Source organism: Euleptes europaea, chromosome 8, assembly GCF_029931775.1.
Source record: "Euleptes europaea isolate rEulEur1 chromosome 8, rEulEur1.hap1, whole genome shotgun sequence".
NCBI lineage: Eukaryota > Metazoa > Chordata > Lepidosauria > Squamata > Sphaerodactylidae > Euleptes > Euleptes europaea.
This window is the reverse complement of record NC_079319.1, coordinates 7,795,407-7,818,696: the sequence shown is the minus strand read 5'-3', so window position 1 is coordinate 7,818,696 and position 23,290 is coordinate 7,795,407. Positions and strand designations below refer to the sequence as shown.

General features: G+C 46.7%; 1 protein-coding gene across 1 annotated transcript in view; it reads right to left on the bottom strand.

Moving 5' to 3' along the window:
* FAM135B (family with sequence similarity 135 member B) overlaps positions 1–23,290 on the bottom strand; it is a 73,888-nt gene that overhangs the window by 9,842 nt on the left and 40,756 nt on the right. Inside the window, exons 7-13 of the mRNA XM_056854653.1 lie at positions 12,011–12,164; positions 11,627–11,676; positions 9,376–9,531; positions 8,536–8,609; positions 7,098–7,252; positions 2,469–4,407; positions 207–373 (exon numbers count right to left, since the gene is read on the bottom strand). Of these exons, the coding sequence (XP_056710631.1) occupies positions 207–373; positions 2,469–4,407; positions 7,098–7,252; positions 8,536–8,609; positions 9,376–9,531; positions 11,627–11,676; positions 12,011–12,164 (2,695 nt within the window). The remainder of the gene's footprint in view (positions 1–206; positions 374–2,468; positions 4,408–7,097; positions 7,253–8,535; positions 8,610–9,375; positions 9,532–11,626; positions 11,677–12,010; positions 12,165–23,290) is intronic.

Here is a 23,290-nt window from a genome sequence, read left to right as displayed (position 1 = left end):
TTGCTGAGGCCTGACAATATGCAAGTAATCTTTGCAAGCAAAACATCCTGGATATTCACAGCATCCTTACTAATATCTCAGGACTTTGATGCCTGTATGTTCTACAGAACTGGACGACCTTCCACAAGTGCATAACTTCTGCCTAACCTTTGCAAACATTCCCAACTGAGAAAACCCAGTTGTCTCATGTCTCCCTTCGGCCTTACCATCCAGCCCATGGACGCAGATGACAAGGTGAATCCCTTCTTCCAAATTCTCTTCCTCTTCCTCTGGTGGAAAATACGGGACATCAGAAGCTAGGACAGGTAAGTCACTGTACAGAAATCCTTCAGTCTTCATTTCTTTTTTAAATTTTTCTTTTGCCTGATGAAAACTGGAGAACACACTAGTTAATTAAGAGTTGAACTGGAAACTGAACAGCAAGTTTTACCTTCTGTAGGCCTCCTCTCCTTGTATACCTAGGGTTGCAACCAACTATTTGCCTGATGGGGCAAATATTGGTAGAGATATATGCCCACAAGTTTAATACAAGAAGGAAACAGAAGCACCCCAGAGCTATTTGAGGTTGGGAAAATGGCATGCAGGAGAAGACTTATAACCTCTCCCCACATGTATCATGGTGCCTATCTGAGTTCCTCCCAGGTACTAGCTGGAGATTTTTTGGCTATTACAACAGATCTCCAGCCAACAGAGATCAGTTCACCTAGAGAAAATGGCCACTTTGGCAATTGGACTCTATGGCATTGAAGTCCCTCCCTTCCCCAAACCCTTCCATCCTCTGGCTCTGCCCCAAAAACCTCCCACCAGTGGCAAAGAGGGAGCTGGTAACCCTACCCCCCTCCCAGAGCCTCTCAGAAGCTGAGAGAGGCCCAGGTAACTTCCATTTTTTTAGGCCCCGGCAGAAGGGTTGCCAGGTGCCCGGTGGTGGCGGGTAAAACCCCGCCAATCTACCGGCCTGCCCGCCGACCCGCTGAGGGCTAACCATACAGAGAGTCCGCGTCGCTTCCGGGTTAACCCGGAAGCGACGTAGGCACGTCGCACGGGGTACGCACGGGCACCATGCCAGGCGCGCCCGTGCATGCTGCGCACCGCGGCTCTGCAAAGCTCCCACCGGTGAAGGTAAGGGGCCTGGCAAGCCTACCAGGTGGTGACAGTGGAGGGTAGGGAGCTACATAGGGGCTTGGTGCAGCTTCTGTCCTGGTCCCCTCTGCTACTGCCACATACCACGCTCACCGCCTATGATGGAGGAGGATATTAATTCATAGTGTGCAGTACAGGTGGTATGGTAATGCGACACAACTTAATAGTTATGTGATGAACAACGTCTTAATCCTGTCAGTTTATCTCTGCAACTGTATGTAAAACCTAATTTGGAAATAACATCAGAAGGCTAAATTTGAGGCCCTCTGTAAATGTGAGGCCCAGAAAAATGTCCATGCTGCCCCCCTCCCTGTGATAGGCCCTCTGGCCCCCACATGGAAGAAGAAGAGTTGGGTTTTTTTTAACCCCGCTTTTCTCTACCTTTAGGGAGTCTCAGAGTGGCTTACAAGCACTTTCCCTTGCCTTCTCCAGAACAGACACCATGTGAGGTAGGTGGGGCTGAGAAAGTTCAGAGTGAACTGTGACTGGCCCAAGGCCACCCAACAGGCTTCATGTGTAGGAGCGGGGAAACAAACCTGGTTCACCAGATCAGAGTCCCCCTCTCATGTGGAGGAGTGGGGAATCAAACCCGGTTCTCCAGATCAGAGTCCCTTACTCACGAGGAGGAGTGGGGAAACAAACCCCATTCACCATATTAGAATCCACCACTCATGTGGAGGAGGGTTCTCCAGATTAAGAGTCCATCACTCTTAACCACTACACCCCGCTGGCCTGAACATTAAGGTTTTTTTTTAAAAAAAAAAATGCTGACAGCTCCTGTGACAGCCAGATAGATTTCCCCTGAATATGGAAGATCCATTTAAGCAGTCTGATTTAATAAGTTTGTAATAACCTCTTTTCCTTTCTGTAAATGTATTGAAAATGTATTAGGACAGCAAGGGATTAGCTTGTTGCTGGGCAGGATAACTCTATGTGTGTGTGCTAAGTTAGTAGGGTAAATGTCAGGGGAAAGTTACTGTGAAAAATAACAAAAACTGGAACTGGAAATAACTGCCTGAGCTCTAGAGGCTCCCGTGTAAACAGTTAGATAGGCGTGAAATGTTTACATGTCCTGTCAAAGCATGAAAATGGCATAAAAGTTCTCGCCCCAGTAAAATCGGGGCCCAGTTATTTTGCTTGCTAGAGCGACTGGGTGACCAGCTGGAATAAACACTGTTTTTCTTGATAACGATCTCTGGGTCTCTTCCCCCCCCCCCCATGAACCCCGGTTTCCGCTACACTCCAGTATGGAACTCCCACTATTCATTTGGTTGGTTTCTAGGAAGGTACAACTAACCTACAAGACAAAACAAAAACCTCAGTCTTACCTTAGCATTCTTTCATTGGTTTCTTCATCTCTGGACTCACAAGAGATTACTCCAAAGGAGCCCATTGGTTGGTGGGTGATGGGAGAAGTAGCCTGCTTGGAGGAAAAGCCAGCCATGGGCGGGGAATCTTTAAGAACGGAAGAAAAGGGAAGACACGTCGCCGTGCAAGAAACAGACAAGTTGACCACCTCAACGGCCTTTTTGCTCTCCAGAACCAACGCTTCTGGTACCACCGAGTGACACCCTGTGCCACTGGACACCGTTCTGAGCTCTCCTTTTTCTGGTTCAGAACAGTTCAATTCACTTCCAGGCCTGTTGTCCAGTTCGATTTCCTGAAAGGTAGGTGTTTCCAAATTGCACGTTGCTATGTTGCCATCGGTAACAGGACTGCCATAGGAATCCTTTTGGGAGACATTTTTGGACACCCCCCCTGACGAGGAAGGGGTTGCATAGCAAAACTCTGGCGCATGATCCTCATCATGTGAGAAGGACTCTCCGTTGGCCGAATACAGGCTGTGGCTCACGTGTAAACTTCTCTCCTCCCCGTACTCATCGAGATGAACTGTGCCACCCATATTTTGTTTTAAAACATCAAGTTCCCTTGCACCTTCCAGTCTACGGTCCGTCTCTGAAAAGCCTTCGCCATCTTCGGGTAAGTGAGAACTGCTGCCATCTTCTTGCAAGTGAGCGTTTGTGGGCCTGTATGACCCATCACCTTCTCTGCCACCTTGACGGTCAGAAATGCTTCCCATGGATTCAGTGGCATATCTTATTTCCATGTACGGTCCCTCTGCAAGGTCGGAGGTGGTTTTCGCATGTTTGGATATGTCTTTATCCTCGACTGATTCCTCAGGGCTACTGATCTGAGGAGCTGAAATGGACTTGGTCAGCTTGTTGGGTTCTGCCTCCCTCTCTTCCTCCTCATACGGCAAAGAGCTGATTGAGGTGAGTGAGGCTTGTATGCCGCTGGGCAAACTCGTATTGCTTTCTGTGTGCCCGCCCTCCAGAGAGTTCCGGTGGATCGCGTGTCTTCTGACGAGCTGGTGGAGGATCTCCCGATCGCTGGGCAGCTCCAAGGCCTTGCTCCGTGCATCAGACCAAGCTACTGAGCTGGGCTCGCTTTCGATTCCCGAGTCCGAGATTAACGATGAAGATCTCTTGATGGCCCCCGACGTCAAGCGAAATTCTTCGCACTCCTGTCCTCTTTGCTCCTTCTGAAAAGAGTTTGCCTCTTCGACATCTTCCATTTGGTCCAATGTGTCAAAGTGGACATTTATATCAAACGTGTTCAAGGCGGGCAATACGGCCTCACCACCTGGGTCATCCACTGCTTTCTCGAGACCTGTCTGCTCATTAAGTGGGAGGTTATCTGTAGGGAGAGCAGACCCACAATGCTTAGCAGATGGGCTCACTTCAGTCCCCTCCAAAAGTGTGTGAGGTGCACAAGAGCCGCCATTATAGAGGGCCGTCATGACTAGCACTGGTTCTTCTTCAGGGGCGCTGTCACCAGACAGGTTTACATTCAAATGGGGCTCCCCTGTTGCATGTTTATTGTTTTCTGAAAATTCCTTGGGGGTCCTGAGGCCTTCTGCGATATTTTTCAAGTGATCTGATGGCAAACCAGATATAACATTGCTAGGCGGGGCTGAAGGATGTTCAGGGGCGTTAACATCTCCATTCATTGCATATACCTGAGTTGTGCTGTGGCCCTTGAAACTCTTGGCCACGGTGGAATCTTCCTCTGGATAGCTGCACATATACATTGATTTCCTATTTATCCTGTCTGTATGGATGATGAATGGGGTATCTTTTGCGAAAACCTCTTTTGCTAGTTCGGTGTTATCATCTGAAGAAGGGATCTTGTTTTTAACTGCTAAGTCCACTTGTAAATTGTCTGCACTGTAAATCACATAGTTTGACAAAACATCTAAGCCCTGAACTGAAAAAGACAGTGAAGGGGGGGTGGGAACAGAAGCATTTTAGTTCTTTTGCATGAAAAATGTACACTTTGTACGCTTCATTGTTCCTGCAAAAAACAATTATTTCATAAACATTTGCATGCAGTGATCTACAAACTTCCACTCCCATCCCAAGAATGTTGCCTATCTTATACAAAAACAAACTTTTAATTTTATACAATATTCCATAGATATATGACTTAAGAAGGAATTTCCAGTGAGCTCTGAATTTTTGGCGAGGGGATATCGTTCAGTTGCTAGGGATAATAAAGGGAGAACAGAAAAGAGATAAAGTCATATGTCATCGTGGTACTGAGACTGACCTGGAGAAATGCAGACACAGAGCTTGTACCCAAAGGTAATCTAGTCCAACCCCCTGCACAATGCAGGAAATGTATAACTACCTCCCCCTCCCCACTCTCCTAGTGACCCCTGCTCTATGCCCAGAGGAAGGTAATGCCCAGGGTAATGCTACCTCCAGGATCCCTATCTAATCTGGCCTGGAGGAAAATTCCTTCCCAACCCCAAAGTGGCGATTGGCATTACCCTGGGCATGTGAGAAAGAGCCACGAGAGCCAAAGACTGACTCATCACTTCCTGCATCCTCTCTCTCATGATCTGCCTAAATTCACAGAATCAGTCTTGCAGTCAGATGGCCATCTAACCTCTACTGAAAAACCTCCAGGGAAGGAGAGCCGACCACTTCCCAAGGAAGCCTGTTCCACTGAGGAACTGCTCTAACTGTCAGGTAATTCTAACTAACGGTTAGCCGAAAACTCTTTTAATTTAATTTCAACCTGCTGGTTCTGGTCTGACCTTCTGGGGCAACAGAAAACAACTCCACTTCATCCTCTATATGACAGCCCTTCAAATATTTGAAGATGGTCATATCACCTCTCAGTCGTCTCCTCTCCTGGCTAAACATACCCAGCTCCTTCATGATGTCATCTACTACAATGTTAAGGGAATGTTTGGCTGTACGGCATTGTAAACACATGATTGTATTTATTTGTTGCGACTAGGGATGTGCACCATTTTTTGGTATTTTTCGAGTCTGGGTTTATTAAACCCAGAAAGTTTTGAAAAATCCAAAAAAAAACCGAGATTTGTTGAAAAAATTCGGGTTAATAAAATTGAACCTGAAAAAAACCATGGAGACATGAAACTGAAGGCTGGGCTCATTGCGAGCAAGCTCAGCCTTCAGTTTAGCATCCCCACCACAATAGGAAGGCAGTGGTGCTTCTTTTCATGCTGCCTGAGGGCTCCGACCACATGGAGTGCGCAGGCAGTGGGGTTAAGAACACCCCTGCCTTCCAATCAACGCTACTTTCCACGCCAGGCCTCCACATAGAGGCCCAACCCAGCAAGCAGTGTGGTTAGGAAGGATGGAGCTTTCCTATCCTGCTTCCTAAGGGTTCTGTGGATTCGAAGCTCACAGGCAGCGGGGATAGGAATGCCCCTGTCTCAGAGCCATGTCACCTCCTCTAGAGTCCAAAGAAGGTGGAAAGAATGGATTTGTCTCAGAGCTAGCATGGTGTAGTGGTTAAGAGCTAGGGTTGCCAACTGCCAGGTAGTAGCAGGAGATCTCCTGCTAATTCAACTGATCTCAAGCAGATAGAGATCATATCACCTGGAGAAAAATAGCCACTTTGGCAATTTATAGCATTGAAGTCCCTCCCCGCCCCAAACCCTGCCCTCTTCAGGCTCCGCCCCCCAAATCTCCCACCGGTTGCAAAGAGGGACCTGGCAACCCTATTAAGAGTGGTGGTTTGGAGCAGTGGAGTCTAGGGCTGTTGATTCGGTTCGTCCCGAACCGAAAAACAGCCGAATTTCCGCAGAAGGGAAAAGAAGGCGCGCAGGGGGGCCAAATTTCCCCCCGAACTCCGGATCTCGCCCGAATTTCAGGGAACCGAAGCGGGGGAGTTCGGACTTCGGCACGGCCCAAATCAAAACGGGCCGAATTTTGCCGAATCCGATTTTTTTTTCCAACAGCCCTAGTGGAGTCTGATCTGGAGAACTGGGTTTGATTCCCCTCTCCTCCACATGAGCAGCGGAGGCTAATCTGGTGAACTGGATTTGTTTCCCCGCTCCTTCACATGAAGCCAGCTGGGTGACCCTGGGCTAGTCACGGCTCTCTCAGCCCCACCTGCTTCACAGGGTGTCTGTTGTGGGGAGGGGAAGGGAAGGTGATTGTAAGCCTGAGCTTTTTGCCTCATCGAGAAAAGTGAGGCTGCCCCTGCTAAAAAGCAGGCACAGCCTTGCACTTCTCGCCACCGGCGTAGCCAGGGCGAACGGGGACAGGAGGCTACCTAACAGCAGCTCCTCCACCTGGAACGCCCCAGGAACACCCCCCAGAATGCCATTGCAGGCCTTTACGCCGGTGGGAAACCAGCGGGAGGCCCCTCTGGCATTCTGGGGCGGCGCTGCTGCGGTGGTGCCCAGTGACCGGTGGCCGGGCCTCCACACCGGTGATGGGGCCACTAAAGCTGTTGTAAGTAGCCTGGGTGCCGGCACAGGGGGCCTGAACGCCAGAGCAGGGGCTTCCTGGCCTCCTAAGGGCTTTCACCCTATAAAGGTCAGGAATGCACTGTTAATGCATTAGCCCAAGAGACATAGCCAAAAACAAACAAACAAATAAACAACAACAAAAAAAGTGGTACGTCTGATGCACCTTTGTAAGGAAAATCTATATATCTATCTTCAAAAATGATTGGCAGCGTGCTCCAATCTCCGTCAATGTCGAGGCACTCTACAGGTAGGGGTGGCATGCTGGTGAGGTACTCAGAGTTGCGGACTTCTGAAGAAACTTGACTGTGACGCTGGATACTGTTGTGAAAGGAACACGGGAAAGCAAAAGTTACTTTCTGCTGCCATCTGCATTTCCAATACAGTTGATTCATTAGAAGTTATTTGTTCACTTTTCTTCACTTTGAACACCGATTCAATATCTTTAAATCAAATGCAGAACATCTAGTAATATACAGGGAATATCATATACCAGAAGCTCATCACGTTAGCCTGTATTTTGCCAGTCTAAGAAGAGTCAGAAGCCTTCCTGCAGCCTAAAAAGCCTTTCCCCCCACTTTTTGCTGTCAAGTTGCAGCTGACTGATGGCCATAGGTAGGGTTGCCCACCTCCAGGCACTAGCTGGAGATCTCCTGCTATTACAACGGATCTCCAGGTGATAGAGATTAGTTCACCTGGAGAAAATGGCCGCTTGGGCAATTGGACTCTATGGCATTGAAGTCCCTCCCCTCCCCAAACCCCGCCCTCCTCAGGCTCTGCCTCAAAAATCTTCAGGTATTTACCAACTCAGAGCTGGCAACCCTACCCATAGGGTTTTCAAGGCAAGAGACGTTCAGAGCTGGTTGGCATTGCCTGCCTCCACGTCATGACCCTGGACTTCTTTGGTGGTCTCCCATCCAAGTACTAACCAGGCCCAACCCTGCTTAGCATCCTCCACCAGCCTTGAATGGCAAGTTTGCAGTGACCCAAAAATCATGAGGATCCATGCTTTTGCATCTATGTCTCCCCCTCCCACCACCAGCCATAACTCCCCTGATGGAATGGCATTTAGTCTAGCTAACATAATCGTCTGTATCATGGGATTGTTAGAAAATCAAAATACATTGGGAGAGATTGCGATAAGTTTAGACCTAGGTATAGAGGCGAGCCTTCTCTACGTGCTCTTATTGTAGTACTTCTGAAATTTAGTTTTTGCAAGCAGCTCATGATTGAAAAAAGAACACCCTCATTAGAAATTATTAACGTCCTTTGACAGTCCACACATGCCTGTTTAACAAGATAAGGTGCCCCCATGCCAATAACCCACCTAATGTACTTTTTTAAAAAGAAAGAAAGAAAGAAAGAAAGAAAGAAAGAAAGAAAGAAAGAAAGAAAGAAAGAAAGAAAGAAAGAAAGAAAGAAAGGAAGGAAGGAAGGAAGGAAGGAAGGAAGGAAGGAAGGAAGGAAGGAAGGAAGGAAGGAAGGAAGGAAGGAAGGAAGGAAGGAAGAAAGAAAGAAAGAAAGAAAGAAAGAAAGAAAGAAAGGGTGTTCAAAATTCTTTACATTCAGAACAACACAGATGAAATGCAACCCAAGATACTTACAGGCTTTCCTGAAAAGTCAGCCCAGCCAACTTTTGCTGCTCCGTATAAAAGAAAGCCTCCGAGAATCTTCTTACCTGAGAAGAAACATGTCAGTTACTCTCCATCCTCAACACACTGTGTTTAAATGTTGGCTGTAACTTATTTAGTGTGGCTCAGCGAGTGCTGTAATAAAGTGCAAAATTGAACTTGTCCTGTTTGTATTCCCTGTTTTCTCTCTCAGTTAAATCACCCACACCTTAAACGGATGATACATGTGCATATGAACAGGTCCGTTTTACCTGCTGTGGTACCTTCAGAATTCTTTGCAATGAGTTCTGCTTGCATGAGTGATCCTAACCAATCAGGGGGCACTTATCCCAAGGGTGGAGAGTGCTTCCTTAACTGGCAAATACTTGCCTTCCTTTGTACCGCAACCTTTACCTTTACCTTTAAGCTAAAATAACGGCTGGATCAAGGTAAGGTAAAGGTAGTCCCCTGTGCAAGCACCGGGTCATTCCTAACCCCTGGGGTGACGTCACAACCCAATGTTTGCTAGGCAGACTTTATTTATGGGGTTGTTTGCCACTGCCTTCCCCAGTCATCTACCCTTTACCTCCAGCAAGCTGGGTACTCATTTTACCGACCTCAGGAGGATGGAAGGCTGAGTCAACCTTGAGCTGGCTACCTGAGACCGACTCCCGTTGTGATCGAACTCAGGTCGTGAGCAGAGCTTTTGACTGCAGTACTGCAGCTTACCACTCTGCGCCACGGGGCTCTTAACAGCTGGATCCAACCCCTAGGAATATTTATTGTGTCAATTTCTTCAACCAAGTATCACTGGGCACTGCTTTGTAGTGTTACCCTTAGGGTGTGATGCTCCTGAACAAGATAGGCCGTGATGTCTGGATGCAGGGTGACCACCTCCAAAAACTGGGTCCAGAGAGCCAAAAGGTGGGAGCAAAGGCAGGTGAGATCCTTGCTGATCTGCTCTGCTATCTTCTCCGGATTGTTCAGGGTCTAGAAGGGTGCGACGTAAGCATAATCAGGTCAAATCAGTAATGGTGATCTGAAGTAGCCTAATTCTTTTGGAAAAGCAAAGAATATACAGACAAGCTTGCAGGAAACTCAAAAGATTAGGTGAAACTGAGATGCATTTAGGCAGGACACCAAACATCCGCTGGACACAATGACGGCAAAGCTGACTTTCCCATTGAATCCGGCAGGCCCCAAAGCTTTTAGATTTGATGCCCTCATTCCCAATCCTGGGGCATGCAGATAATTCAGATAATAGGAAGACTGTGATGTAAGATCACCATTGTAGCGGGGTTGCATCCTACCACACCCCGCAGCAAATCTGCAGAACTTTCTACGTGCAAGGGACTTTCATCTGAATGAAGACTTTCCTTAGGCAAAGCAAAGTCTCCTTGCCCTGGATAAAGGCTCCTGGAAGGAGGGAGGCACCAGAAGAAGTTCTGTACCCAAAATATTTTGTTTTTAGGATGCTACCTGCAATGATGAAAATAAAGGTAATGCCGACCACCACGTTGGGGTCAGGGAGGAATATTTCTCCAAGCCATTTTGGCCAGTGATCCTGGAGGTTTTCTGCCTTCCTCTAGGCATAGAGCAGGGGTCACTGGGATGGTTGTGCAGGGGGTTGGACTAAATGACTCTTGAGGCCCCTTCCAGCTCTGTGTTTCTATGTCCTGTGTTTCTATGTCCTGGATGGGTCTGCATGAGGTCCATTCATTTTTCAGAATTTCTGGCTGCTAACTATAAATCATCCACTAGAGGGTGCTGCTTCCTCTATAATGCAAAATTCCTATTTTTCTGCACCACCCGTCCTTTCCTATCTGTTTCTTCTAGTCTTTCCCAATAGGGTAGTCAGTTTTTTAATGCACACTCAGAAAACAATGAAAAGTAAAACGACAGATTTCAAAGACAGCCACTGGCAGAAGGATCTGGTCTTTGTTCTTTATAGTGTAGTTATTTATAACTTATGCTTGAGTTTCAGGCATAAGGAGCATGGCATGCTAGCTTCATTTCCACGTGAAGAGGGCGAGAGCATAGACTGCATTTGTGCAAAGTTGCCAGGATTCCATTAACAAATCATGTCAGGTTAGGTCTATCAAAAGCTCTTCTTTCCTTATATTTACATAAATCCATATTAAATGGAACCTCCATGTTCAGAGGCAGTATACCTCTGAGTCACAGATGCAGGACTGGAAAGCAAAATACATGCTGGCTTCCAATTTCTACTCCCTCTGATAATCCTGTGCCATCTCAATCAGTGGCAATTTTGAAGAGGCTGAAGGAGTTAGATTGGGCCAGCACGGTTGCGAGGGCCAGACGTACTTGTTCCGGTTTGGTGTTGGGGCTCCCTCCACCAGAGAAGCTTCCAGATTTCCTTACTACGGTTCCAATTTCTTCACATCGTCGGGCTTTTCTTTTAGCTCGTTTAAATGCCTTTCCATCTATGGTCATGTTGGGCAGATTTAGTGGGATACCTTACCCAGATCGTCTCTGCTTATGCAATACGGGCGAAACTGAAACTTTGGACCGCTTGATTCTCCGTTGTCCTCGCTGGTCTCAGGACAGAGAGGTTTTTATTGCTCCAATTCTTACTAGCTTGAACCTCCCTTTACATGCCTGGGTGTTGCCATTTTTGCTTGGCGATTTAAACAATGGTTTGGTAACATCGAATGTGGCTCATTTTTTGGCCAGAGTGGTTGCACTTAAGAAGAAAGAACTCTCAATGCCTACCTCTGGCAACTTTTAGTCAGTTCGCTCCGCCCCTAGTTTATTTTAGCTAGGAATTTTATCTATCGGGTTGACGCCTGGTTTTTAGCACTGTTAATTTAATATTGTCTTATGTTTACTATGTTTACTTTGTTTTATGTTTCCTATCCTTCCTTTGTGTTCCCCTCCCTCCCTCTTTCCTTGGTCCAAGACTGTGGTCATAGACTTAATGAATTATTATTATTATTATTATTATTATTATTATTATTTTAATATGCATTTCACCATGGGCACTCCTCTGTAGAGGACAAGCAAAACATTTCCGCCAGGCCCGTCTGGAAACAGCACGTGTGGCTGCACAACATCGGACGAGTACCTGAAGCTCTGCAGAGAGTTGGGACAGCGTCTCCTCCACAGCAAGATCCTCTAGGAGAAAGAAAAGGAGACTGGTTATTTGAGATGCACAGCTGCTGTAGGAACTGAAGAAAACTGTTCTTGAAGAAGGAGGAGGAGGAGAAGAAGAAGAAGAACAACAACAACTGCGGGGAAAGAATGAGATGGGAGTGAAATGATTTCTAAAGGTTGATAAAATCATGAATAATGCAGAGAAAGCCTCGAAGCAGTCCAGCAGGGATCGCGAGCTAAATACCCCTGCATAAATGGCCTAAGGGTAGTATAGGAAAAGCAGCTCAGGCCAACCATTGCTGTCAAACCAGAGCTGTGCAATGGCATCCGGGGTAAGCAAGAACTGGCCCCTTACCTAATGTCAGCAGCGGTAAACTAGGGGTCTCCTTCTGGATGATGCTGTAGTACGCGCGAAGTCCTTGGTATGCGTTCAGCAGGAGGAGGCAAAGGTCTTTATGCCACTTGTGCGCATGCTGCATGCAGTTTTCAGATGGCACATAAAAGCTGCCCTGCGGGAGACAGAAAATAAAAGAAGGGGGAGGGCAGATGGTCAGGAGGTGCGTTTGCAAAAGGGCTGGGCGTTGTTAAATAGATGAGGTGGAATTGCAGCCAAGATGTGGGCTCCAGGCCACAAAAGCTTATGTTAAAAACTTGTGAGACGTTACCAGGGCCATCTTAACAGCATTATAGGCCCTCGGGCAAAGCAGTGCACTGGGGCTAGGGTTGCCAGGTCCCTCTTCACCACCGGAGGGCGGTTTTTGGGGCGGAGCCTGAGGAGGGCGGGGCTTGGGGAGGGGAGGGACTTCAATGCCATAGGGGCCAATTGCCAAAGCCGCCGTTTTCTCCTGGTGAACTGATCTCTATCAGCTGGAGATCAGATGTAATAGCAGGGGGTCTCCAGCTAGTACCTGGAGGTTAAGTCAATAACAAAAGAAAACCTATGCTGCAACAGCAAAGCTAAAGCAAACACAGCAGCACTGAGGCTCAAAAATATAGCAGGAAAAATATATATATCAAAAACACCAAATGCAGAATCTAAACTATCCGCACTTATATAATACACAATCCCAATCCAATACAAAATACAGAAGAGACAAATTGTAAACTATGGACCCAAAGCCCACTGATGAAAAGCAATAAACAAATGCTAAGAGTCCATAATGACACTGCAGAAACACACAAGTAGACACTTCTCTCAGGATCCAACAGAACAGGATCAGAGAAGACAAGACAAGGACACGTATTCTAGATAATTTAAAGTATTTTGTGGTTCCTTCTTCAGCATGTCCAGTGTTGAATCAATCCTCATGGCATGGCTTCTCACAACTCCACTACACAATGGATGAGCACATGGACTTTCCAATCTCCAATATGAACTTGATGAACAAATGCAAAAGCAGACCCCCGCAGGTTCATTTTCACCTCTCTTAATGCATAATCCAGACAAAGACCTGAAGTTGTCGGAGGGGTGACAGTGAGTGAAACAGCCCACATAAAAGACCAATAAGCGGGTTCAGGAATACACCCTTATGTGGCCAAGTAAGATGCAAAACTGCATCTGGTGGATTTTGTCTCCCACAGCCAATGCAGCTCTTTTGAGCAAAGGAACTCACTGCTCCTGGGTGCCGCTAGCGTAGATAGCTTCCGTGGATTCATAGCAGCATAGAATTGGAAGGGTCCATAGAGGCCATCTAGTCCAACCCCCTGCTCTATGCAGGATCAGCCTAGCGCATCCCTGACAAGTGCTTGTCCAGCCTCTGCTTAAAGTCTGCCAGTGAGGTGGAGCTTACCACCTCCCTGGGTAGCAGAATCCACTGGTGAACAACTCTAAAAAAAAAATTCCCTAATATCCAGCCGGTACCTTGCCGCCCACAATTTAAGCCCATTATTGTGAGTCCTATCCTCTGCTGCCACCAGGAACAGCTCCCTGCCCTCCTCTAAGTGACAGCCCTTCAAATGCTTTAAGAGAGCAATCCTGTTCCTCCTCAACCTCTTCTTCTCCAGAATGAACATTCCCACCTCCCTCAGCCTTTCCTCGTAGGGCTTGGTCTCCAGGCCCCTGATCATCCTCGTCGCTCTCCTCTGCACCCGCTCGATTCTGTCCACATCCTTTTTGATTCAAGGCAGGTAGATCTGTCAGTGTTATTAGCAATTATAGCTAAATGCACCCTTTGCGTTCAGAGGCAATAACCTTCATAACAACAAGGGAATTCTTTGGCCTCCATGATCTGCTAGTGAGTCTCTGACAGGGTTACCAACTCTGCCTTTGTAAATGCCTGGAGATTTGGAGAGTGGAGCTTGGGGAGGGGTTTGGTGGGTCACAATGACACAGAGTCCACCTTCCAATGCTGCCATTTTCTCCAGGGGAACTGATCTCTGTCGCCTGGAGATCAGTTGTCATTCTGGGAGATCTCCAGGCCCCACCTGGAGGTTGGCAACCCTAGTCTTTAAGGGCATCTTGGTATGAGAAGAGAAGACTCTCTTTCTCCATCATAAACATATCACACATCTTAATTATGACTTCCTTCAACCTGTCCTTTCTTTGAAACTGGAAAAAACCCTAATACATTCCAATGGAAGTATTTATGACCAGTATGCCTGCATGCATCCAGTGAGCCCCGTGGAGCAGAGTGGTAAGCTGCAGTACTGCAGTCAAAAGCTCTGCTCACGACCTGAGTTCGATCCTGACGGAAGTCAGTTTCAGGTAGCCGGCTCAAGGTTGACTCAGCCTTCCATCCTCCCGAGGTCGGTAAAATGAGTACTCAGCTGGCTGGCGATAAAGGGAAGATGACTGGGGAAGGCACTGGCAAACCTCCCCGTAAAACAAAGACTGCCTAGTAAACGTCAGGATGTGACGTCACCCCATGGGTAGGTAATGACCCGGTGCTTGCACAGGGGACCTTTACCTTACCTTTACGCCTGCATGCATAAAAAGTCCTCAAAACCATGGCAAACCTGCAATTCTTTCTCTCTCAATTTCTAACCATTTCAAGGCTGCAAGGAAAAGGCACGCACCTCCAGATTGTTTATCACAGCGACAATGATGAAGACATGTTATATTTTGTTTGAAAAGCTGTACATTTATAGCATACTTTTTTCCCCCAAATGGAAGGCATAATGCAGTAGAGTCACACAGCAAATCTTTTTGCTGCCTGTCTTGGTGGCAGTGGAACCATAAACAATATGGAAAAGGAGTACAGGAAGGAAGTGCCAATTTGTCTGTTCACAGCATCCAAAAATCACGACTGTACAAGAAGTCTATCAGTAAAGCTGATTTTGCCTGCCTCTCAGGAAGTCTCCTTCGCTCTCTGGGCAAGAAGTCTTTCCCAATTTGAATTTGATGCAAAGCAGGCTGTAGGGAAGCAGATTTGTAATCAGATCATGGCTACTTTTAATCTTAAGGCATCAGGTTATTTCAATTGCATTCACCTGGAAACAGAAAGACAAACACTCTTTTTTCCACTTCTCCACTTCTCATACCAAAAAGGACAAGGCAATAGGTGACGGAAAAGACCTCTTCCAGAGATCCTGGAGAGGTACTGCCATTCTCAGTAGACAATACTGTCCTTGACGGAGCAATGGTCTGATTCAGTATAAGGCAGCTTCATGTGTTCATGTGTCCACACACACAGAGACACACGCTCACACAAAGCTGTGTTCTTTTTGTGAAAGAACCCTAACAAGAAAGATTGAACATTTTTTGCAGCTTTCCCCTTGACTGGATCTGCAGCCTCCTACATTGCATCTAGGGCTGTCGATTCGGTTCATCCCGAACTGAAAAACAGCCGAATTTTCCCCGATTTGGCGGTTTCTAGTTCGGATGTAACCGAATTCAAAAAAAGGCAGGAAAACAATGACCCAAATTCAGCAAGTTCGAGGCAATCGCCAAATAAATTCGGCAAATTTGGGGGCTCCCAAATATATATGCCAATGTCAACAAAGTGTCAAACACTGGCTAGAGGAGGAAATGCCAACCTGTCCCCTGATAGTGATAAATGACGTCAACCTTTCCAGGTTTGTTTATTTTTTAGTCAGCGTGATGTATGTTTGCTAAGGCTTTCCCCTGCCTTTCTTTTACATTTGTTTCCCGCAATTTGTAAGGAAGATGGTCACGTGGCTTCTTTCTTGGCTGTAAGAGATCACAAGGGACCAAGTGGGAAGGGATTATGTTCTCTCCTGCTGTTGTCCAAGAGCCAAATCATGAAGAAGAAGAAAGAAGAAGGAAGAAGAAGAAGAAGAAGAGTTGGTTTTTATCTTTCTCTACCACTTAAGGAAGAATCAAACTGGCTTACAATCATTTTCCCTTCCCCTCTCCACAACAGACACCCTGGAAGGGAGGTGGGGCTTAGAGAGTGTGACTAGCCCAAGGTCACCCAGCTGGCTTCCTCTGTAGGAGCGGGGAAACAAATCCAGTTCACCAGATTAGTGTCCACCGCTCATGTGGAGGAGTGGGGAATCAAACCCGCTTCTCCAGATCAGAGTCCACTGCTCCAAACCACCGCTCTTAACCACCACACCATGCTGGCTTTCAAGAACAAAAGCCACGTAACACCTTTTATTTACCTCTCTTTTTCTCTCATATATTTTGAAAGTTTTGCTTGGAAAGTCACTTTAAAGTTCTCATTTGCCGCAATTCACGGCTGTGTATCAAATAACTTTTGGATAGCTGGCGTCGTGGTGAGGATTAGCATAAATATCCCACTCTCTCCTTGATTATACTTCTCTGTCCCTGCTGGCATCTCTTGTATTATTCATGGTGCATCTACCAGCCTTGAAGTCATTTTCAGGGAAGACAATCAAATTTTATGAACCACAGAACAGTTCACCATTATTTGGTAAGTCGTTGAACTGTTTTTTCTTTCTCCCAGATAATTTGTCCAGTGACTTCTGGTACTCGGGGAAAAAAGCCACACTTTATGCCCAATGTGATACCTGTGGGTGCCATGGCACCCGCCAACACCTTTTCTGGTGCCCACCAAGTTGTTTGAGAAAGTGGGTGGGGCCAGGTAGGGCTTTTGCCCAGTAAACCTTCTGGTTGGCTGTGTAGATTTTTGAAAACCTTGCTTTGGCAGGACCTGCTACAAGGATCTTCACTATATGACCAAAGTTAATCTATAGCCATCGTTTTGTGGCTGTACCCAACATGTTGTGTCAGTATTCCAAAGGTGCCCACAGGCTCAAAAAGGTGGGGGACCCCTTCTGTATCGTACTGTATGCCACCTTGCAAGAATGGTGAGGTACAGAGCTGAATTTGGAAACTGTGCATCTATTCACGGCCCTCCCTCCATTCAGCAAATCCAAAACAAACAAACAAAACTATGAAAGGACTCTCTCTATTTGTGGCATATTACTCGTAATATAATTAATACCAAACTTTTATTCGGGAAGTGATGTCATTATGCTGTGACGCCTCCCACCATGTCCCCGCCCCTAATCCTCCCAACGGGGTTGCCAAGTCCCTCCTGGCAACCGGTGGGAGCTTTAGGGAGGCTGGTTCGGGGGTGGCGATCTGAGGCCCCTCTACGATATCACTTGCCCACCAAATCTATGGTTTCCACAGAGTTTTTGCGGCGAGTGCTAGAGAGTCCCTCCTGTGCAATGCAGGCGATTCTGCATCAAGCTTAGGGTTGTCAGGTCCCTCTTTGACATTGGAGAAAGGTTTTTTTGGAGCGGAGCCTGAGGAGGGCAGGGTTTGGGGAGGGGAGGGACTTCAGTGCCATAGAGTCCAATTGCCAAAGCAGCCATTTTCTCCAGGTGAACTTATCTTTATTGGCTGGAGATCAGTTATAATAGCAGGAGAACTTCAGCTAGTACCTGGAGGTTGGTGACCCTAGTTAAGCTTGAACTGACATCATCACTCAGGGGATGCAGATCATTCTCCCCTTTCGCCGGCCTGCTTCCACCTGTCGAACAGCTGAGTGTCGACGGGCAGCAGCACAAATCGGTGGACAATTGCCTGCCATTAGTGGGCAGCTGGGAACCCTACCACCCAACCATGCCAGGCTTGGCCTGGCAACCCTACCTGCCAGTTGTTGACAAATCAGAGATAGCCACAGTTTCATGTTGTTGTTTTTTGTTAAAAAATCCTCTGTGTTGAGCAGTCCACCCCGCTGTTGAGACTACCAAAGGCCCCATGTGTGATGTATTTAATTGGTGCAAGGACTATGCTGAACTATCAAACTATTGAACTGCTGAAATGTTGAACTCAGTTGTGTTGAAATGTGTTGAGCTTGAGGCTCTGCTCCAGGCTCCATCGTCTGTTTTTTTTTTCCTACTGAACGGTGGACTTTGGCCGTCCAACCATGGACTGGGGGTGGGGGTGGCTCCAGGTGGTTGGGAACTGTATATAAGTTGGGGTGTTTTGCAGTGAGCTTTTTCTCTCTTCCCTGTTAGTTGAATAAAGCGGTTGCTGTTGGAACTCTGTCTCCAGCCTCATGTGTAACCTACACATGCATAATACCATGAATAAATGGCTCTCAGTGATTTAAATCTGGCTGGCTACAGGGCTTGAAATTAAAACCCTGCGGAGATCAATGCCTCAGCTTACTGTATCTAGTTTGAAGTGTGTCAGAGGCCAAAGCTCAGCCTGGATAAATGCTAAACCACCCACGTGATTCCCTTTGTTACTTGAAAGTGAGGAGGATGGACCTCCTAAATTCACCTCCTTTTTAACGACGGCATGAATGAATAGCATCCTGTGGGGCTGCAAGGGAAACCAGGAAAGAGCATAGTCTTAAAATACAATTAAATAATAATAAAAACCGGTCTCTGGCATGTCACTTGGCAAGAGTCAGGGAAATTGGACCTGCACCAACTGATGCCCCAGATATTTCATTATTTTTCCAGAGGAGCAGGCAGGAGCTCCGAACTGGGAAGTGTTGAAGTCTGTTGGAATCAGCAGCACACCGGGCCTCCCGTGGGCCATATCAAAGTGGAAATTGCAGCAAGATTGAAACCCGTCTCTTTTGCAAATGAAGGCAGCAGCAGGGACTTTTTTCTTGTAATAATCTAGCAAGCCCATCAGATCACCGGAGACATTTATACTGGCATCAGAGATGTTTTTGAATTGCTCGTCTCCATGGTTTTAACCCCCAAATCCCAACTAACCCCCCAATTTCATTGCTCTCTTGCGAGGATCAGTCTTGTGATTCTGCAATTCCTTTATCCTTGCACCTTTTAAAAAAAAATGTAAATGCTTGTAACAACATTATATGTGCCTCAATAAATCAGCCTTGTACCCAGGGTTGCCAGTCTTCAGCGGGTAGCTGGAGATCTCCTGGAATTGCAAGTGTTCTCCAGATAAGAAGAGATCAGATCCCCTGGAGAAAAAATCAAGAAGAAGAAGAAGAAGAAGAAGAAGAGGAGGAGGAGGAGGAGGAGGAGGAGGAGGAGGAGGAGTTGGTTTTTGGGCCATGCTTTTCTCTTCCATTAAGAAGTCTCAAAGCTCCTTCCTTTCCTCTCCCAACAACAGACACCTTGTGAAGTAGGTGGGGCTGAGAGAGTTCAGAGAGAACTGTGACTAGCCCAAGGACACCGAGCAGGCTTCGTGTGGAGTGGGGAAACCAACTCAGTTCACCAGATTAGAGTCTGCTGCTCATGTGGAGGAGTGGGGAATCAAACCCAGTTCACCAGATTAGAGTCCGCCATTCCTAACCACACACCATGCTGGCTGTCAACGCATGCACAGCTCAATGGGTAAACCCCGCATTTATCCAGATATTAGTCCCTAGTTTCATTTGCTTATTGTGTACATCTTTCTGTACAGCACTCATAAATGCAGCCCAGGCTATTTATGTGTGTGAGATACCTATTATTTATTTCATTATTTATATATTTCATTAAACGTATATCCTGCCCTCCCTAGCAAAGAAGTTGGGCTCAGGGTACAAGTAGGTTTACCAACTCTGGTTTGAGAAATTTGTGGAGATTTGGGGGGGGATGTCTGAGATGGGAGGGTTTGGGGATGGGAAGGACCTCAAGGGTATTTATTGCCATAGAATTCAGCCTCCAAGCCAGCTCTGGTTTGTGAAATTTCTGGAGATTTGGGGGGTGGAGCCTAGGGAGGGCAGGGTTTGGGGAGGGAAGAGACCTCAGTGGGATATAATGCCATACAGTCCACCTTCCAAAGCCAGCGTGGTGTAGTGATTAAGAGCGGTAGACTCTAATCTGGAGAACCAGGTTTGATTTCCCCACTCCTTCTCATGAGCGGCAGACTCCAATCTGGTGAACTGGGTTGGTTTCCCCTCTCCTACACATGAAGCCTGCTGGGTGGCCTTGGGCTAGTCACAGTTCTCTCCAAACTCTCTCGTGGGCCTTTTCAAGAGCCAGATTTAATGCCTTTCCTTTGGCTATGCTCAGCGGGAGATTTCAGCATATACCTGTAGAGGCCAGATTATGCCCCTGTAATTTTAATTCAGTTGAGACAATTATATATATTTTATCGGGAGATTAGAAATAAGCTGATTCTACCTGTGTTGACTAGGAATTTTAGTCATTCAGATGATTTTATTGTTAAATTTTTATTAGAAGATGCTTTTATCTCTTATTCAGTGGCAAAGTTCTGTTATGTAGCCACTAAAATACGGAGGTCCTTAGTTGGGGTTTTTAAATTGTAATTTTTACTGATACTTGCTGGTCAAATGACTATAAATAAACTAAACTGAAACTCCGAACTCTCTCAGCCCCATCTACTTCACAAGGTGTCTGTTGTGGGGAGAGGAAAGGAAAGAGATTGTAGGACAGTTTGATTATCCTTAAAAGGTAGAGAAAGTCTGCATATAAAAAACAACTCTTCTTCTTGAACGTAACATGAGAATTACTCAATGAGCGTATAAAAATCATCCAGTGTAACTGTACACAGATTGTACTGGCCTTCATTGGGGTGTGTGAAGAGAGCTAGCGTTTTTCTTGCAATAACTGGGAAAGCAGCAGGAAAGAAGGAATGGAGGACATAAGAATGAGAGGCAGGGATGCTATATTTGATGCCAGGGGACTCATGCCTGGGGACCCATTGAAATAAGTAATCCCCACGGCGAGTCTCACTACATTTATAGCTTCTTCATCTCTGTCTCTAGGGGAGGGGCTGTGGCTCTGTGGTAGAGCCTCTGTTTGGCATGCAGAAGGTCCCAGATTCAATCCCCAGCATCTGCAGTTAAAGGGACTGGGCCAGTAGGTGATGTGAAAGACCTCTGCCTGAGCATCCGGAGAGCTGCTGCTAGTCTGAGCAGGCAGTACTGACTTTGATTGACAAAGGGACCATTCAGTATAAGGCAGCTTCATGTACGTGTTCATGTGCCTTCCCTGCATTGTTACCTGCAAAAACAGAGGCTTCCTTTTAGCTCCTCTCTTTTTCTCAGTGGCAGCTACATGAAACCAAACATCAGCCATTAAAAAAACCGGAAGGAAAACAGCCATGAACATTAACTAAGCAAGCTATCTGCTGTTGATAAACAAGCTCATTAGCTCAATTATCTCAGTAATTGACACTGTCTCGGCAAACCAGAAAGCAAAACAGATCGGCTGCATGTTCAGAAAAAAATGAAAATAAAAAACCTTGTAGAAACTGGGAGAGGGGGGATCAAAATTGACCTGGGATGGCTGACATGCTGATAATTGGGGAGTTTTGTTTCTGCACGGCTGTCGCTCTTCGGATGACACCATGACGGAAACACAGCTGTTATAACTGATAATAGAGTATCGCTTCATGAAACACTATGTTTTTCTTGCAGAGCTATTTCACTGGCAAAGTAAGTACAGCATCTCTGTTGCGTACCATTGTTACCTCCTGTTTTGGACCACTGATAATAAGCTGTCTTGACATACCTCCCCGTTGCACAAAACTTAAACCCTGACCTTATGTAACGTGAGGACTATTTTTGCCCAACCATCACTCTTGAAGAAGGAAGATAGCATGCTTTGGGTGGGGAGGTCAGGGCAAACACCTCGTGCATCCGGCCAAATAGGCCAGGTGGACATTCATAGACTTAAGTTAGGCTGCTCTGGGACCATCGCATCCACGGGACCGCTTCTCCTGGTATGCCCCTCGTAGAGCATTACACTCCGCTAATACCTATCTACTGGTTGTCCCCAGCCCGAGAAGTGTCCGGCTGTCCTCAACTAGGGTCTGGGCTTTTTTGGCCCCAGCCCCGGCCTAGTGGAACTTTCTTTCTGAGGAGATCAAGGCCCTGCAAGACCTAAAGTAGTTCTGCAGGGCCTGTAAGACCAAGATGTTCCACCAGGCCTATGGTTGAGGGCAGCAGTGGTTTCCATCAGAACTGGCCTCCCCGTCTTTCCCCATTTCCATCTTACGTCTCATTACATCATTCAAACAGGGGACCCTGACTGCCCTCCCCAGGCTGCCTGTGGTCCTGATTGCCAATACAGAGCACCATCTGATTTTAAGCTAGAATTGTTGGTTTGGAACACATGAAGCTTGCCTTATACTGATTCAGACCCTTAGTCCATCAAAGTCAGTACTATCTACTGTGGCCCAGTGGCTCAGTGGTAGAGCATCTGCTTGGCATGCAGAAGGTCCCAGGTTCAACCCCCGGCATCTCCAGTTAAAGGGACTAGGCATGTAGGTGATGGGAAAGACCTCTGCCTGAGACCCTGGAGAGCCGCAGCTGGTCTGAGCGGACAATACTGACTTTGATGGACCAAGGGTCTGATTCAGTAGAAGGCAGCTTCATATGTTCATTTGTACTCAGACTGGCAGCGGTTCAGGCAAAAGTCTTTCACATCACCTACTTGCCTAGTCCCTTTAACTGGAGATGCCGGGGATTGATCCTGGGATCTTCTGCATGCCAAGCAGATGCTCTACTACTGAACCACAGCCCATTGAGTTGCATTTTGAATTGGGTTGCATTTTGAATATTTTAATTGCATTGTATTTTATTATATTTTAACTGTTGTTAGCCACCCTGAGCCTGACTTCGGGTGGAAGGAGGGCGGGATATAAGTCCAAATAAATAAATAAATAAAATTGATGGTGAACATGTTCAGCAGGTGAACATACAATTTTCTGTGACTCCTGTTCACTCATCAGCCAAGTCGTGGAGCTTCTCCCTTCGTCTTAACACTGTCCAACCCGAGCTGCACGCTCAGTGGCTTTGTTGCTGCAAAGTAGCTATGGAGGTTCTTCTCTTTCTTCTGGTCACTTTGGGGCCAAGCATGAACTTTCAGATCCTTCTCAGATAGGCCACAAGAAGTGCCCCTTTCACCAGCTTCACTTTAGTTGGGAAGGAGTTCGGTGGTTAAATAGCCCCATGGTAGATAATTACTAGGGGTGTGCACCATTTCTCCCCAGTATTTTTCGGATTCAGGTTTATTGGACCCAAAAATTTTCAGGAAAGTCGGAAAAAGCCCAAAACCCATACTGGTAAATGGAGTTTTGAGCTTTTTTTTTTCTTTCAGATATCCAAAAATGTTCAGGTCCATTAAAGTCTATAGGGAATTTGGGGGGGGGGGTTCGAGGAGGGGGCTTTTTCAAGGTAGAGGACCCAAATTTGCAGCATAGCTGCAACTGACTTTCCTTAGAAGAACCCCCAAATTTGGTGAAGTTTGGATCAGGGGGTCCAATTGTGATTTGCACCCAGTTTTCCTCCATTTGGAATATGTAAGATCAGTAAGCAAAAAT